Source organism: Oncorhynchus mykiss, chromosome 11, assembly GCF_057628025.1.
Source record: "Oncorhynchus mykiss isolate SJ-2025 chromosome 11, ASM5762802v1, whole genome shotgun sequence".
Classification (NCBI taxonomy): domain Eukaryota; kingdom Metazoa; phylum Chordata; class Actinopteri; order Salmoniformes; family Salmonidae; genus Oncorhynchus; species Oncorhynchus mykiss.
The window spans coordinates 20429328-20447329 of record NC_143032.1 but is presented as its reverse complement, the minus strand read 5'-3'; the positions used below and the strand labels follow the sequence as shown (position 1 = coordinate 20447329).

Sequence of the window (18002 nt, the reverse complement as noted above, 5' to 3'; positions counted from 1 at the left end):
CTGTTCCTCAGGTGATGTAGAGGTTAATCCAGGCCCTGCAGCTCCTAGCTCCACTCCCATTCCCCAGGCGCTCTCATTTATTGACTTCTGTAACCGTAAAAGCCTTGGTTTCATGCATGTTAACATTAGAAGCCTCTTCCCTAAAACGGAACCCAAACCGGCTGCACGCGTGCGCCATAGTGCGCTATCGTGCATAAATGTATTTTGTCCCCCTACACCAAACGCGATCACGACACGCAGATTAACATATCAAAACAAACTCTGAACCAATGACATTCATTTGGGGACAGGTCGAAAAGCATTAAACATGTATGGCAATTTAGCTAGTTAGCTTGCGCTTGCTAGCTAATTTGTCCTATTTAGCTAGCTTGCGTTTGCTAGCTAATTTGTCCTGGGATATAAACATTGAGTTGTTATTTTACCTGAATTGCACAAGGTCCTCTACTCCGACAATTAATCCACACATGAAATGGCCAACCAAATCGTTTCTAGTCATCTCTCCTCCTTCCAGGCTTTTTGAATATTTGAATTTATAAGGTGATTGGCATCTACACTTTAACAGTATTACCACGACAAGCTGCAAAACATTTCGTCTTTCAATCACCCATGTGGGTATAACCAATGAGGCGATGGTACCTGCTTCTATAAACCAATGAGGAGATATAAGAGACAGGACTTGCAGCGCGATCTGCGTCAGAAATAGAAAGGAGTTCTATTTTAGCCCTTGGCATCGAGGACACACGTTGGCGCGCGGGAGCAGTGTGAATAACATGGATTTCTAAATTTATTTTGTGACGCTCGCGCACGCGACATGTCCGGTCTGGTCAGCATGTAAGTTTGTTTTATTCACTGCTTTAGCACACTCTGCCAACCCGGATGTCCTAGCTGTGTCTGAATCCTGGCTTAGGAAGGCCACCAAAAAAAATAAAAAATCCATCCCTAACTATAAAATTTTCCGACAAGATAGAACTGCCAAAGGGGGTGGAGTTGCAATCTACTAAAGAGATAGCCTGCAGAGTTCTGTCTTATTATCCAGGTCTGTGCCCAAACAATTTGAACATCTACTTTTAAGAATCCACCTTTCCAGAAACAAGTCTCTCACCGTTGCCATTTGCTATAGACCACCTTCTGCCCCCAGCTGTGCCCCCGACACTATATGTGAATTGATTGCCCCCCATCTATCTTCAGAGCTCTTACTGTTAGGTCACCTAAACTGGGACATGCTTAACACCCCGGCCGTCCTACAATCTAAACTAGATGCTCTGAATCTCACACAAATGATCAATGAACCTACCAGGTACAAGCCCAAATCCGTAAACACGGGCACCCTCATAGATATCATCCTAACCAATCTGCCCTCCAAATACACCTCTGCTATATTCAACCAGGATCTCAGCGATCACTCCCTCATTGCCTGCGTCCGTAATGGGTCTGCGGTCAAACGACCACCCCTCATCACTGTCAAATAATCCCTAAAACAGTTCAGCGAGCAAGCCTTTCTAATCGACCTAGCCCGGGTATCCTGGAAGGATATTGACCTCATTCCGTCGTTAGAGGATGCCTGGTTATTCTTTAAACGTGTTTTCCTCACCATCTTAAATAAGCATACCCCATTCAAAAAATGTAGAACCAGGAACAGATATAGCCCTTGATTAACTCCAGACCTGACTGCCCTTGACCAGCACAAAACATCCTGTGGCGTACTGCATTAGCATCAAATAGCCCCCGCGATATGCAACTTTTCAGGGAAGTTAGGAACCAATATACACAGGCAGTTAGGAAAGCAAAGGCTAGCTTTTTCAAACAGAAATTTGCATCCTGTAGCACAAACTCCAAAGAGTTCTGGGACCCCTGTAAAGTCCATGGAGAATAAGAGCACCTCCTCCCAGCTAACCACTGCACTGAGGCTAGGAAACACTGTCACCGCCGATAAATCAACGATAATTGAGAACTTCAATAAGCATTTTTCTATGACTGGCCATGATTTCCACCTGGCTACCCCTACCCCAGTCAACAGCCCTGCGCCCCCCAAGGTAACTTGCCCAAGCCTCCCCCATTTCTCCTTCACCCAAATCCAGATAGCTGATGTTCTGAAAGAGCTGCAAAATCTGGACCCCTACAAATCAGCCAGGCTAGATAATCTGGACCCTCTCTTTCTAAAATTATTATTATTGTTGCAACCCCTATTACTAGCCTGTTCAACCTCTCTTTCGTATCGTCTGAGATCCCCAAAGATTGGAAAGCTGCCGCGGTCATCCCCCTCTTCGAAGGGGGAGACACTCTAGACCCAAACTGTTACAAACCTATATCTAGGCTCTTCATATGGTTGTACTCAGAAGACATTCATTTATTCAATAAATGTCCCTTTTGTTCGATAACGTCTCTCTTTATCCAAAAACCTCCATTTTGTTTGCGCATTTTCTTCAGTAATCCACAGGCTCAAACGCAATCACAACAGGCAGACAAAAAAATCCAAATAGTATCCGTAAAGTTCGCAGAAACATTTCAAACGATGTTCATAATCAATCCTCGGGTTGTTTTTAGCCTAAATAATCGGTAATATTTCAACCAGACAATAACGTTGTCAATATAAAAGGTAAACAAGAAAGGCTCTCTCTCGGTCGCGCTCATGAAAAAGTTCAGTGACACGGCAGGGTCCACTCATTCAGATTTATCTTACTCCCTCATTTTTCAGAATACAAGCCTGAAACAATTTTAGTCCTAAGTCAATGGATACTGTAATGGCATTGAATAGAAAACTTTAACAACAAAAAAAAGTCATACTTTTTTCTCAGGTTTTCAGCTGCCAAATCAGTTCTGTTATACTCACATACACTATTTTAACAGTGTTGGAAGAGTGTTTTCTATCCAAATCTACCAATGATATGCACATACTATCTTCTGGGCCTGATTAGAAGGCAGTTTAATTTGGGCACGCTTTTCATCCAAAATTCCAAATGCTGCCCCCTACCCTAGAGAAGTTAACTAACCTCCAGACGAGCTTCAATGCCATACAACTCTCCTTCCGTGGCCTCCAACTGCTCTTAAATGCTAGTAAAACTAAATGTATGCTCTTCAACAGATCGCTGCCTGCACGTGCCCGCCCGTCCAGCATCACTACTCTTGACGGTTCTGACTTAGAATATGTGGACAACTACAAATACCTAGGTGTCTGGTTAGACTGTAAACTCTCCTTCCAGACTCACATTAATCATGTCCAATCCAAAATTAAATCTAGAATTGGATTCCTATTTCGCAACAAAGCATCCTTCACTAATGCTGCCAAACATACCCTCGTAAAACTGACTATCCTACCGATCCTTGACTTCGGCGATGTAATTTACAAAATAGCCTCCAACACTCTACTCAGCAAATTGCTCATTTGCACCCCAGTATCTCTACTTGCACTTTCATCCTCTGCACATCTATCACTCCAGTGTTCAATTGCTAAATTGTAATTATTTTGCCACCATGGCCTATTTATTGCCTTACTTCCCTTATCTTACCTCATTTGCAATTACTTTTCTATTGTGTATTGACTGTATGTTGGTTTATTCCATGTGTAACTCTGTGTTGTTGTTTGAGTCGCACTGCTTTGCTTTATCTTGGCCAGGTCGCAGTTGTAAATGAGAACTTGTTCTCAACTGGCCTAGCTGGTTAAATAAAGGTGAAATATATATTTTATTATATATTACCATACAATTGGTGTTACAGAGAAAGTTGCCCCCCTCTTAATGTTGTGGTCTATGCGATAAGGCCATATTAAGTCCCTCTATACCAGTTAGTGGAGTAGTCCAGCCTTTCTGCCAGGACTACTAGAGAGGGGCCAAAGTCATAGAAAGGATTGGACACAGAGAGAGAGAGAGAAGACAAGTGATATATCATATTAATGTCATACTTTCCCCAGTCATCAGCTGACAGTCAGGCAGTGACAGTCTAGCCACCAAATATCAGTTTTCTTTGATAAAAATCTGTCCCCTGACATCTTTAGCCAACGCACACTCTCTCATACACACGCAACAATAGCACCAGCCAACCAACCGACATCCTTTCCAAAGGTTGTTGCATCATTGCTGGATGTCCTGGCAGTTTGCTGTGGTGCCAGAGGTTGCTGGTTACTCTGCTGATAGGTTCAGGAGGGGAAGGGGAGAGGCGGAAGGGAGATCGAGGAGACTGGAGAAGGGAAGATTGATGAGGGGAGAAAGGTAGATAGGAGAGATGGAGGAGAATATCGAGGAGAGAGAGGGAGAAAAGTGAGAGGTATAATGGTGAAGGGTGAAGAGGTGAGGGGAGACGAAGGATCTAAGGTGGTTTAGAAATGTAAAATAGCAGGGGACCCTGGGAAGATTGCTTGTCTTCTAGTGCTCCTCATACTGTAACTATTGGGCAGACCTGGATTAAAATACCATTTCAAATATCTCAATTACTTTACATACATTTGAAGTAAGTATTCAGAAAATAAGTAGTTGGATATTTTAATGTATTTGGAAATACCCTTGGAAAGCATTTTAAAATACACTGACTCAATTACACTCACATTCATTTCAAAATAATAACTGAAAATTACTATTTGTTTTTTACAAATAACCATTCAAATACTAAAATATAAGTACATGTTTTGGGTTGTGTATGTGAAAATACTCAAGTACACAGAAAAAAAGTATTTTAAAAGGCCATTGCAGTCAAAAATCGAATTAAATCAATTATTTGTCACATGCACCGAATACAACCTTACAGTGAAATGCTTAATTACCAACAAGGCAGTTAAGAAAAAAAGAAAAAAAGAGATAAAAGTAACAAATAAAGAAAGAGTAGCAGTAAAATAACAACAGCGAGGCTATATACAGGGACAATTTTTAATGTCCTGTTGGTAGGATATACGTGCTTTTAGTTCGTCCACTTTATTATCCAGCTATTGTACGGTGGCCAATAATACCGATGGCAAAGGCAAATTAGCCACTCGTCGCCGGATCCTTACAAGGCACCCTGTTCTCCTTCCACGAAACTTCTGTCTCTTTCTCCTATGAATGACTGGGATGAGGGCCTGTTCGGGTGTCTGGAGTAAATCCCTCTCGTTCGACTCGTTAAAGATAAATTATTGGTCCAATTCAAGGTGAGTAATTGCTGTTCTGATGTCCAGAAGCTATTTTCGGTCATAAGAAACGGTAGCAGCAACATTATCTACAAAATAATTTACAAACAATTTGAAGAAAAAAAAAATAGCACGGTTGGTTAAGAGCCCATAAAACAACAGCCATCCCCTCCGGCACCATCTGATATCTCACAGGGGTTTATATATCCACACTATGAGGTTGGAATAATACTGTGAAATTCTGGAAATTCTGATAATGCCCTTTTAGTGTAAGAGCTGTTTGAAAAGACCACCTGAAATCTCTGCTTGTTTTGGTGGGGGGGAGTTTTGGAGCCTTTTTTTCTCCACACATAGTGTTGTGTGTTCCTTCCAAACAACTCAACCTTAGTTTCATCTGTCCACAGAATATTTTTCCAGTAGCACTGTGGACATCCAAGTGCTCTTTTGCAATCTTCAGACGTGCAGCAATGTTTTTTTGGACAGCAGTGGCTTCTTCCTTGATGTCCTCCCATGAACACTATTCTTCTTTAGTGTTTTACGTATCATAGACTCGAGACAGAGATGTTAGCATGTTCCAGAGATTTCTGTAAGTCTTTAGTTGACACGCTCGGATTCTTCTTAACCTCATTGATCATTCTGCACTGTGTTCTTGCAGTCATCTTTGCAGGATGGCCACTCCTAGGGAGAGTAGCAACAGTGCTGAACTTTCTCCATTTATAGTATAGACAATTTGTCTTACCGTGGACTGATGAACATCAAGGCTTTTAGAGATACTTTTGTAACCATTTCCAGCTTTATGCAAGTCAACAATTCTTAATCTTAGGTCTTCTTTTGTATGAGGCATGGTTCACATCAGGCAATGCTTCATGTGAATAGCAAACTCACATTTTGTGAGTGTTTTTTATACTGCAGGGCAGCTCTAACCAACATCTCCATTCTCGTCTCATTGATTGGATTCCAGGTTAGCGGACTCCTGACTCCAATTATCTTTTGGAGAAGTCATTAGCCTAGGGGTTTACATACTTTTTCAAACCTACACTGTGAATGTTTAAATGATGTATTCAATATAGACAAGAAAAATACAATAATTTGTGTGTTATTAGTTTAAGCCATTGTGTTAGTCTATTGTTGTGACTTAGAGGAAGATCAGATCACATTTTTTGACCAATTTATGCAGAAATCCAGGTAATTCCAAAGGGTTCACATACTTTTTCTTGCAACTGTATTTCACAATCCCTTGAAAACGGCACATAGTTGTCAATCGTTTTAGCGTAGCAAATCGAACGTATTGTGACGTTTTATTGAAACCGACCTATAAGATAGAGAGTTCCAAAAACAGCTTGTTTTCAGTTTTCCCCTCCCCACTCAGACCACTCCAAGACAGTCCTAGCTAAATTCTTGCTTAAGAAATTACTCTTTGCTAAGAAGCTATTTTCTTTTATTTTTGACCATTTTAATTTTTAAAAATCACCAGAGGTTTGGATTCAAGTCATATGACTTGGACTCAAGTCTGATTTGAGTCACACATTTGATGACTTGAGACTCGACTTGAAAGAAAATTACATTTCTTGAGACTTGACTTGGAGCCTCAAGACTCCGGACTCAACTTTGACTTGAGACTGATGACTTGATGACTGATGACTTGAGACTGATGACTTGAAATGATCTGGCCAGGTTTTGTAACGTTTTGTCATTTTCTGGCACAGTGTCTCCCTGGATTACTCTCTACACAGCCAGAGACCGTAGACACAAGCAACCTAAGCACTTGCAAAAAGTGCAACAGATTTGCCTAGTGATGCACACTCTCTGCTCTCTGATTGGACCAGCAAACTGTCAATCAAGACAGGTCATGTAAGCTAGAGCAGTGGTTCTCAAAGTGGAGAAGGTTCTAGGGGTCGAGAGTATGAAACTGAATGGGAAAAATACATATTTTTCATACTTTTATTGTCTACATATACTATTTGTATTTTATATTTATACCTTTTCCTATTTGATCTGGTTTCTAACATAGGCCTACGGTATTGCACCAAATGATTGTCTAAAAAACATCTAATCTGTGCTTTAGAACCAAAAAGTTGTGGGTCTTGATTGTTGACCAGTCATCAGCATTAGCGTGCAAAAGCCAGATAGCACTTGTTTAATTTTCTCCAGTTTTGCCTGGTAAAAACAGATTAAGCCTATGTTTATATTATCTATACAAAAGTTATCCATATACTGTATACAGTTTAGCAATCTACTATGAACGCATCTTTGCCAGAACAATAACATTAGGCGGCCTGGCGATTTCATTGATCATCTTCATATTTCAGATAGTTCTAGTGTTGGTGGCTACTGGCTATATATCTGATAGCTGTGCTAATTAGCTATATAGCTTGCTCCGCATTCCTGTGTAGCGGAAGTGATGTTTCATCGGATGGAAGCACCCATAGCTGTATGGATCTGTGTCCATAGCTGTGTGGATCTGTGTCCATAGCTGTATGGATCTGTGCCCATAGCTGTGTGGATCTGTGTCCATAGCTGTATGGATCTGTGTCCATAGCTGTGTGGATCTGTGTCCATAGCTGTATGGATCTGTGCCCATAGCTGTATGGATCTGTGCCAATAGCTGTATGGATCTGTGCCCATAGCTGTATGGATCTGTACCCATAGCTGTATGGATCTGTGCCCATAGCTGTATGGATCTGTGCCCATAGCTGTGTGGATCTGTGTCCATAGCTGTATGGATCTGTGTCCATAGCTGTATGGATCTGTGTCCATAGCTGTGTGGATATGTGCCCATAGCTGTGTGGATCTGTGTCCATAGCTGTATGGATCTGTGTCCATAGCTGTATGGATCTGTGTCCATAGCTGTATGGATCTGTGCCCATAGCTGTATGGATCTGTGCCCATAGCTGAATGGATCTGTACCCATAGCTGTATGGATCTGTGCCCATAGCTGTGTGGATCTGTGTCCATAGCTGTATGGATCTGTGTCCATAGCTGTATGGATCTGTGTCCATAGCTGTGTGGATATGTGCCCATAGCTGTGTGGATCTGTGTCCATAGCTGTATGGATCTGTGTCCATAGCTGTATGGATCTGTGTCCATAGCTGTATGGATCTGTGCCCATAGCTGTATGGATCTGTGCCCATAGCTGAATGGATCTGTACCCATAGCTGTATGGATCTTTCAGGACAAGTCATTTTATTTGAAGGTTTTTTTCCTGTTGTTGGAAGATAAGGGCCATATGTTTTGAAAGCCATATCGCAAGTGATGACTATTAAAACACACGGTCAGGATTGTAGTTCACATGGGGCAGTAGTGGGCAAAGCTTATGTCTGAGAACTGTAGGGTGAAGACAGAATGCTGTCTAGAGTTTATGAAAACTAAGACAGACCATGCTTTCCGTCTGTCTCCTGCAACCTCCCGATATCCCTAGTTGATATTGGCTGACAACACACCTCCACCATCTCTCTCTACTATTCGACATTTGCGCTGCACCCAATCCAATAGCTGTACAGAAAAAAACTGCACGGCGGTTCTCAAACATTTTGTAAAACTGCGTTTTTGCATTTTCCACAAAATGCAGGTGTAAAACGCTGTTTTACAAACATTTTGAGAACCACTGAGCTTGTGAATACATTGCTGTGAATACATTGCTGATGTCCAATTGTAGGGAGAGACGATTGCCATATGCAACTCCAAAAAATGTTGGTGATCAAGAATATGAAATGTTTACTTTGCAAGCTCACCAGCAGTGTGGCACCAAGCAACAACTACTAGCATAGGCCTGCTGGTCTTTTGGTATGAAATTGCTTGAAATGTATAATTTACTTAATTTACTTGCATTGGGAATTTGTTGTTAAAATATATTCAAAATATGTTTAGGATAAGATAATGAAAAGGGCTTTCTGGTAGCCTCAATAAATAGACAAAGATATACAGTATACTGTATATATATTTTTTCTTGACTTGAGACTTGACTTGACAAAAAGCTTGTGACTCTACTTGACTTGTTCTTAGAATGCACGACTTGGACTTGACTCGAGACCCGACCTGTTCTACTTGGGACTCGACTTGAGACCTTGACCTTGACCTTGAACAGTGATTTGCTCCCACCACTGATAATCATAGTAAGGTACTTAATTGTTACCCAGAAATTATTTGATATTGAGATAAAAACTGCATTGGACCTTTTAATACCAGATACTCAAATACACATTTCTGCTATTGGGGTTAGTTCTCACCTACTGAGTTCACTATAAGTCCGTTTCACAATGGTGGCGCTACAAAGTATTAAAAAAAGGTGGCGCTACAAAGTATTAACTTAAAGGGGCTGAATAATTTTGCACGCCCAATTTTTCAGTTTTTGATTTGTTAAAAAAGTTTGAAATATCCAATAAATGTCGTTCCACTTCATGATTGTGTCCCACTTGTTGTTGATTCTTCACAAAAAAATACAGTTTTATATCTTTATGTTTGAAGCCTGAAATGTGGCAAAAGGTCGCAAAGCTCAAGAGGGCCGAATACTTTCGCAAGGCACTGTACAAGCAGGTTAGCAGGTCTGATAAAAGTAATACAAATATTATGTATGTGTCCTAAAAGGTTATGGGTTACTTTAAATTACCATTTGAATCAGTATTACAAATGCCCCCATTTTAGCACTGTCACAATGTCACCCTCAGGGTGTCTGGTTAACAGGGGTGATGATCATTGGTGCTGAATTTGAGCCATCATAATCATCAAAGGGGTTCAAGTATGGATAGAGCTTCTCTGTGAAGGTGCAGCCAGTGAAAGAGAAGATATGAGACCTGGTGTCCACGTCATAGAAGGAGACTTGACCCTCCTCATAATCCACAAACACCCCCAACTTCTCCGGCTTGCTCTTCAGTGAGAGGGGGGTATGGGGGTCTGTGCAGGCCTCATAGTCAACCTGAAAAGACAACCACACGGTCCAGAATCCTTGCTCTGGGTATAATCCACCTATCTTTCTATTAATCGACTCTTTGGCCACTCCTACATTCCACCCAGTCTTCCCCTTCACCTGCACCTCATAGTAGAATCTCCCCGAGGAGAAGCCCTCCTTTGCCAAAACAGCTACACGACTTCTAAACCTCTTTAGGTTGTAGAAGTGGTTCTGTTCAAAGTGACCTGTTCTCACTAGTTTCCCATTGCCAGATACAATGATAAGGGGATGTGCTGTATCAGGGTCCATAGTGACATCCACTGCATACTGCTGCATCCTCTTCAGGTCATCACCCTTTGACTTCTCCAATACATTACTCAATTTCTCCTCAAGTTCAGAAAGTGCTCTCCTCACCTTTTTATCCAGCTGGGATATGTCTTTCTGCACATTCCACTTGTTCTGGTTCTGGGTTATACTGACATCAGACCAGTCCTTGGTAGATGTAGGGGGGCACAGGGATGGCGAGCTTTGGAGGAAGTGAAGATGATCCTTAGAGTGTGAGAGCTGATCCAGCTCTGAGCGTCTCCTCTGTAGCTCGGTGATTTCCTGCTCCAGCTCTTTAATGAGGCTCTCAGCCTGCCGCATGGTTGCTTTCTGCTTCTCTCCAATCATCTTAGACACCTCAGCCTGGCTTCTCTGCATGGAGCGGACTAGAGTGGTGAAGACCTGTTCGCTTTCTTCTCTCTCTCTCTCTGCATCTCTGTTGCTGAGCTCCGCTGAGTGTTTGATCTCTTTAACCTTCTGTAGGCACTTCTGGATCATCTGCTGCATTTGATTCTTTGTCCTTCCCAACTCAGCTTTCTTCTCTCCGAACTCCTTCTTCAGAGGGACGGTGTGATGACCCTTGTGGTCTGTCACAGTGCAGAACTGACACACACACATTTGTTCAGTCCTACAGAACAGCGCCAGGGGTTTCTTGTGCTTCTTGCACATCCTGTCTTCCAGGTTCTCCACAGGGTTGATCAGCTTGTGTCTCTTCAGGGCTGGGGCTATCTGATGAGGCTGCAGATGAGTCTCACAGAAAGAGGTCAGACACTCCATGCAGGACTTAAGGGCCTTGAGCTTCGTCACAGTGCAGACATCACAGGCCACTTCTCCAGGCGCAGCAGGGGACTCATCTCTGTCTCTGACTTGTATCCCCTTAAAATGATTCACAACCTCTCGGAGTGTTGTGTTGATTTTGAGCTTAGGCTTTTTGTCAAAGGTCTCCTTACACATTGGACACTGGCACTGTTCAGTGCTTTTCCAGTATCCGCTGATACAGGCCTGGCAGAAGTTGTGTCCACATGGAGTGGTGATCGGATCAGTGAGAACCTCCAGACAGATAGAGCACTGGAACTGCTCCTCTGGCAGCAAAATGTTCGAGGATGCCATATCTGGAACACAAAATAAATATTAAAGGACTTCCTGGACTTATTCATCTTTTATAGCTGTGTTTACTAAGAACAGTCCTTACTTGATACCTGTCCACGCCACAATCTTTCACTAATGCTGCCATTCACTTGACTACATGATTGAAATAAACACAAGACAGGATTTATCCCTTGCTATTCAAAGTAGTCACTACAATACATTTACTTAGATTGTATGGTTTCTTACAATTAATGTCTTCTTGTACAAATTCTCTCTCTCTCTCTCTCTCTCTCTCTCTCTCTCTCTCTCCTTACCTGATTATATATGTACTTTTCTTCTTTTACGACAAAATGGTGTCTCTGTGCAGCTGTGTAGAATGTTTTGTGAAGAGCAAGAGAAAGTTTGTGCAGTCCTCTGCTTCTCTCATTTACTTTCACTTCAGCAAAGTGATGTCACACAGCTCCTCCTTAACTCTTTCCCTACTTCCCTTCCATTTCCCTCTCTCTCTCTTTCCCTCCATGCTCTCTGTGTTTCCTGCTCTTAAAGGGGCAGGAAATGCAACAACTAGACCCTGCTACCCTCAAGGATTGGAGTTTCGCAGCCCGGCCCTAAGCCAGCACTTGCTCTTTGATCTTTAACAGCTCTATATTTTTCGAACACCTTTGTCATAGTTATTTTACGCTGTTGCTATGCAACATCCCATCAAAATAATGGCAGAAAGATTCTCTCTTTCATTTGTTGGATGTCCTGGCAGTGGGTGTGTGTCCCCTGCCCCCCCCCCCCCCTCCCCCATTATTAATTATTATTATTAGAGAGAGGTAGAAGGAGAAGACAAGGGATATATCTTATTTGGTTTAAATCAATGTCATGTTTTCCTCAGCTGATCTGTCTTTCAGGGCAAGTCATCAGTTGACAGGCAGGCAATGACAGTGACAGACGAGCCAACAGATATCAGTTTTCTTTGTTCAAATCTGTCCCCTGACTTCTTTATGCCACGCACGCACCCACACTCACACACACTCTCTCACTTTCTCTCTCTCTCTCTCTCACATCCCTTCCGAAATGTTGTTGTGTATCAATAAACTGAACAGTTAATTCAGTTAAATGAAAAGAGTAAAGTAATGACAAAATCAGATTAAATAAAAACGTGAATGAAATATAAGCAGACTGATAAAGGTAATAAAGTTATGTATCATTTGACAATTTACATGAGAAGGCATTGATTGTTTATAGTGTACATTTAAGCAATAAGGCCTGAGGAGGTGTGGTAGATGGCTAATATACCACGGCTAATGGCAGTTCTCGCACGACACAACGCGGAGTACCTGGACACAGCCCTTAGCCGTGGTATATTGGCCATGTATCACAAACCCCCGAGGTGCCTTATTGCTATTATAAACTGTTTACCAACGTAATTAGAGCAGTAAAAATACATGTTTTTGTCATACCCATGGTATATGGTCTGACATACCATGGCTGTCAGCCAATCAGCATTCAGGGCTTAAACCACCCAGTTTATAATATAGTGTATAGTTTATATTAATATACGTTACAGTTACACTTGTTTACAATGGATTAGTTTTTTTTGACGTTTTTTTCCTGGGTAAGCCCTATTGTAAGTTACTGTTAATTAGTATTTGAAACAATTTTACAATTGTTTGTTTGATCTTACATGGCTTAGCGCTGTCAGGATGTCTCCCTCAGGGTGTCTGGTTAACAGGGGTGATGACCAATGGGACTGGGTTCGTGCCATCATAATCATCAAAGGGGTTCAATTATGGATAGAGTTGATCGTTGAAGTTGCAGCCAGTAAAATAGTAGACTGTGTGTCAAATCAAATCAAGTCAAATTGTATTTATCACATGCGCCAAATGCAACAGGTGTATCCCCTTTGACCTTACCATGAAATGCTTACTTACAAGCCCTTAACCAACAATGCAGTTCAAGAAATAGAGTTAAGAAAATATCTACGAAATAAACTAAAGTTAAAAAAAAGTTAAAAAATAACAATAACGAGGCTATAAACAGGGGGTCAATGTCCAGGGTTACAGGTAAATTGAGGTAATTTGTACTTGTAGGGGTAAAGTGACAATGCATGAATAATAAACAGCGAGTAGCAGCAGTGTAAAAAGAAAGGGGAGGGAAGGGGGGATGTAAATGTAAATAGGCCGGGGGGCCATTTGATTAATTGTTCAGCAGTCTTATGGCATGCAGGTAGAAGCTGTTAAGGAGCCTTTTGGACCTAGACTTGGCACTCCGGTTCCGCTTGCCATGCGGTCGCAGAGAAAGCAGTCTATGACAATTTTTTGGACCTTCCTCTGACACCGCCTAGTATATAGGTCCTGGATGGCAGGAAGCTTGGCCCCAGTGATGTACTGGGCTGTACGCATTACCATCTGTAGCGCCTTACGGTCAGATGCTGATAGTTGCCATACCAGGCGGAGATGCAGCCGATCAGGATGCTTTCGATGGTGCAGCTGTAGAACTTTTTGAGGATCTGCGGACCCATGCCAAGTCTTTTTAGTCTCCTGAGGGGGAAAATGTGTTGTTGTGACCTCTTCACGACTTTCTTGGTGTGTTTGGTCTATGATAGTTTGTTGGTGATGTGGACACCAAGGCACTTAAAACTCTCGACCCACTCCACTACAGCCCCGTCGATGTGAATGGGGGCGTGTTCGTTCCTCCTTTTCCTGTAGTCCACGACCATCTCCTTTGTCTTGCTCACGTTGAGGGAGAGGTTGTTATCCTGGCAGCACACTGCCAGGACTCTGACCTCCTCCCTATAGGCTGTCTCATCGCCAACCACCTTTGTGTCATCAGCAAACTTAATGATGGTGTTGGAGTCATGTTTAGCTACGCAGTTGTGGGTGAACAGGGAGTACAGGAGGGGACTAAGCACGCACCTTTGAGGAGCCCCCGTGTTGTGGATCAGTGTGGCAGATGTGTTGTTGCCTACCCTTACCGCCTGGGGCCGGCCCATCAGGAAGTCCAGGATCCAGTTGTAGAGGGAGGTGTTGAATGCTGAGCTGTAGTCAATGAACAGAATTCTCACATAGGTGTTCCTTTTGTCCAGGTGGGAAAGGGCAGTGTGCAGTGCTATTGAGATTGAGTCATCTGTGGATCTGTTGGGGCGGTATGCAAACTGGAGTGGGTCTAGGGTTTCCGTGATGATGGTGTTGATGTGAGCCATGACAAGCCTTTCAAAGCACTTCATGGATACTGATGTGAGTGCTACGGGGCGGTAGTCATTTTGTCATGTACTGTCATGTTGTCTTGTCTCTGTCCTTTCCCTTCACCCTGTCTCCCTCTGCTGGTCGTGTTAGGTTACCTTTTCTCCCCCGCTTTCCCCCAGCTGTCCCTTGTCTCCTCTAACTACCCATTCACCCCGTTCCCCACCTGTTCCCTTTTTCCCTCTGATTAGGTCCCTATATCTCTCTCTGTTTCTGCTCCTGTCCTTGTCGGATTCTTGTTTGTTTGTGTCATTCATGCCTGAACCAGACTGTCGTCATGTTTGCTGTAACCTTGTCCTGTCCTGTCGGAATCTGCCGGTCCATCTGAGCCTACCTATGTTTGGTAATTAAAGAAGCTCTGTTTAAGTTGATTCGCTTTTGGGTCCTCATTCACGCACCGTAACAGAAGAATCCGACCAAGAATGGACCCAGCGACTTCGGATCCTCTCCACTCAGCCGTCGAGATCCAGGGAGCGATGCTAGGCAGACACAAGCAGGAATTGTCTGCTGCTCGACATGCCGTTGAGACCCTGGCCACCCAAGTCTCCAACCTCACAGAACAGGTTCACCATCTCCGCCTCGATCCACCGGCCACTTCCAGGGCTTTCGAATCTCCGGAGCCCAGAATCAATAACCCGCCGTGTTACTCTGGGGAGCCCACTGAATGCCGCTCGTTCCTCACCCAGTGTGATATTGTGTTTTCTCTCCAGCCCAACACTTACTCCAGGAGCACTGCTCGTGTCGCCTACGTCATATCTCTCCTTATTGGACGGGCTCGTGAGTGGGGCACGGCAATCTGGGAGGCAAGGGCTGAGTGTACTAACCAGTATCAAGACTTTAAGGAGGAGATGATACGGGTTTTTGATCGATCTGTTTTTGGGGAGGAGGCTTCCAGGGCCCTGTCTTCCCTATGTCAAGGCAATCGATCCATAACAGACTACTCTATTGAGTTTCGCACTCTTGCTGTCTCCAGTGGCTGGAACGAGCCGGCCTTGCTCGCTCGTCTTCTGGAGGGTTTCCGCGCAGAGGTAAAGGATGAGATTCTCTCCCGGGAGGTTCCTTCCAGCGTGGATTCCTTGATTGAACTCGCTATTCGCATTGAGCGACGGGTTGATCTTCGTCACCGAGCTCGTGGAAAGGAGCTCGCGCTCTCCGTCGCCTCCCTCTCCGCATCACTACCATCTTCCTCTGCCGGCTCGGGTGCTGAGTCCATGCAGCTGGGAGGTATCCGCATCTCGACTGAGGAGAGGGAACGGAGAATCACCAACCGCCTCTGTCTCTATTGCGGTTCCGCTGGTCATTTTGTCACTTCATGTCCAGTAAAAGGCCAGAGCTCGTCAGTAAGCGGAGGGCTACTGGTGAGCGCTACTACTCCTGTCTCTCCTTCAAGATCCTGCACTACCTTGTCGGTCCATCTACGCTGGACCGGTTCGTCAGCTTCCTGCAGTGCCTTAATAGACTCTGGGGCGGAGGGCTGTTTTATGGACGAGACCTGGGCTCGGGAACATGACATTCCTCTCAGACAGTTAAAGGAGCCCACGGCCTTGTTCGCCCTGGATGGTAGTCCTCTCCCCAGGATTCAGCGTGAGACGCTACCTTTAACCCTCACTGTTTCTGGTAATCATAGTGAAACCATTTCTTTTTTAATTTTTCGTTCACCTTTTACACCTGTTGTTTTGGGCCATCCCTGGCTAGTTTGTCATAATCCTTCCATTAATTGGTCTAGTAATTCTATCCTCTCCTGGAACGTCTCTTGTCATGTGAAATGTTTAATGTCTGCTATCCCTCCTGTTTCCTCTGTCTCTTCTTCACAGGAGGAGCCTGGTGATTTGACAGGGGTGCCGGAGGAATATCACGATCTGCGCACGGTGTTCAGTCGGTCCAGGGCCACCTCTCTTCCTCCACACCGGTCGTATGATTGTAGTATTGATCTCCTTCCGGGAACCACCCCCCCCCGGGGTAGACTATACTCTCTGTCGGCTCCCGAACGTAAGGCTCTCGAAGATTATTTGTCTGTAGCTCTTGACGCCGGTACCATAGTCCCCTCCTCCTCTCCCGCCGGAGCGGGGTTTTTTTTTGTCAAGAAGAAGGACGGGTCTCTGCGCCCCTGCATAGATTATCGAGGGCTGAATGACATAACAGTGAAGAATCGTTATCCGCTTCCTCTTATGTCTTCAGCCTTCGAGATCCTGCAGGGAGCCAGGTTTTTCACTAAGTTGGACCTTCGTAACGCTTACCATCTCGTGCGCATCAGGGAGGGGGACGAGTGGAAGACGGCGTTTAACACTCCGTTAGGGCACTTTGAATACCGGGTTCTTCCTTTCGGCCTCGCTAACGCTCCAGCTGTCTTTCAGGCATTAGTCAATGATGTCCTGAGAGACATGCTGAACATCTTTGTTTTCGTTTACCTTGACGATATCCTGATTTTTTCACCGTCACTCCAGATTCATGTTCAGCACGTTCGACGTGTCCTCCAGCGCCTTTTAGAGAATTGTCTTTTTGTGAAGGCTGAGAAGTGCACTTTTCATGCCTCCTCCGTCACATTTCTCGGTTCTGTTATTTCCGCTGAAGGCATTAAGATGGATCCCGCTAAGGTCCAAGCTGTCATTGATTGGCCCGTCCCTAAGTCACGCGTCGAGCTGCAGCGCTTTCTCGGCTTCGCGAACTTCTATCGTCGTTTCATCCGTAATTTCGGTCAGGTGGCAGCTCCTCTCACAGCCCTTACTTCTGTCAAGACGTGCTTTAAGTGGTCCGTTTCCGCCCAGGGAGCTTTTGATCTCCTCAAGAATCGTTTTACATCCGCTCCTATCCTTGTTACACCTGACGTCTCTAGACAGTTCGTTGTCGAGGTTGACGCGTCAGAGGTGGGAGTGGGAGCCATCCTTTCTCAGCGCTCCCTCTCTGACGACAAGGTCCACCCATGCGCGTATTTTTCTCATCGCCTGTCGCCGTCGGAACGTAACTATGATGTGGGTAACCGCGAACTGCTCGCCATCCGGTTAGCCCTAGGCGAATGGCGACAGTGGTTGGAGGGGGCGACCGTTCCTTTTGTCGTTTGGACTGACCATAGGAACCTTGAGTACATCCGTTCTGCCAAACGACTTAATGCGCGTCAGGCGCGTTGGGCGCTGTTTTTCGCTCGTTTCGAGTTCGTGATTTCTTATCGTCCGGGCTCTAAGAACACCAAGCCTGATGCTTTGTCTCGTCTCTTCAGTTCTTCAGTAGCCTCCACTGACCCCGAGGGGATTCTCCCTGAGGGGCGTGTGGTCGGGTTGACTGTCTGGGGAATTGAGAGGCAGGTAAAGCAAGCACTCACTCAAACTCCGTCGCCGCGCGCTTGTCCTAGGAACCTTCTTTTCGTTCCCGTTCCTACTCGTCTGGC

At 44.3% G+C, this 18002-nt stretch overlaps 2 protein-coding genes and 1 long non-coding RNA gene across 6 annotated transcripts in view; 1 reads left to right on the top strand and 2 right to left on the bottom strand.

The window, feature by feature from the left end:
• LOC149979522 (uncharacterized) overlaps positions 1 to 18002 on the bottom strand; it is a 375171-nt gene that overhangs the window by 37353 nt on the left and 319816 nt on the right. The window lies entirely within an intron of this gene.
• neto1l (neuropilin (NRP) and tolloid (TLL)-like 1, like) overlaps positions 1 to 18002 on the top strand; it is a 189060-nt gene that overhangs the window by 104606 nt on the left and 66452 nt on the right. The gene's annotated exons all lie outside the window — the stretch shown is intronic.
• On the bottom strand, positions 9255 to 11926 carry LOC110536583 (E3 ubiquitin-protein ligase TRIM39-like). Its single transcript, XM_036935144.2, has 2 exons — positions 11705 to 11926; positions 9255 to 11413 (listed from the first exon to the last, which is right to left on the bottom strand). The coding sequence occupies exon 2, from the start codon at positions 11409 to 11411 to the stop codon at positions 9753 to 9755; it is 1659 nt and encodes a 552-aa protein (XP_036791039.2). The 5' UTR covers positions 11412 to 11413; positions 11705 to 11926; the 3' UTR covers positions 9255 to 9752.

Coding starts and splice junctions, on each gene's coding strand:
- LOC110536583 (XM_036935144.2), bottom strand. CDS start 11,411: ATGGCATCCTCGAACATTTTGCTGCCAGAGGAGCAGTTCCAGTGCTCT.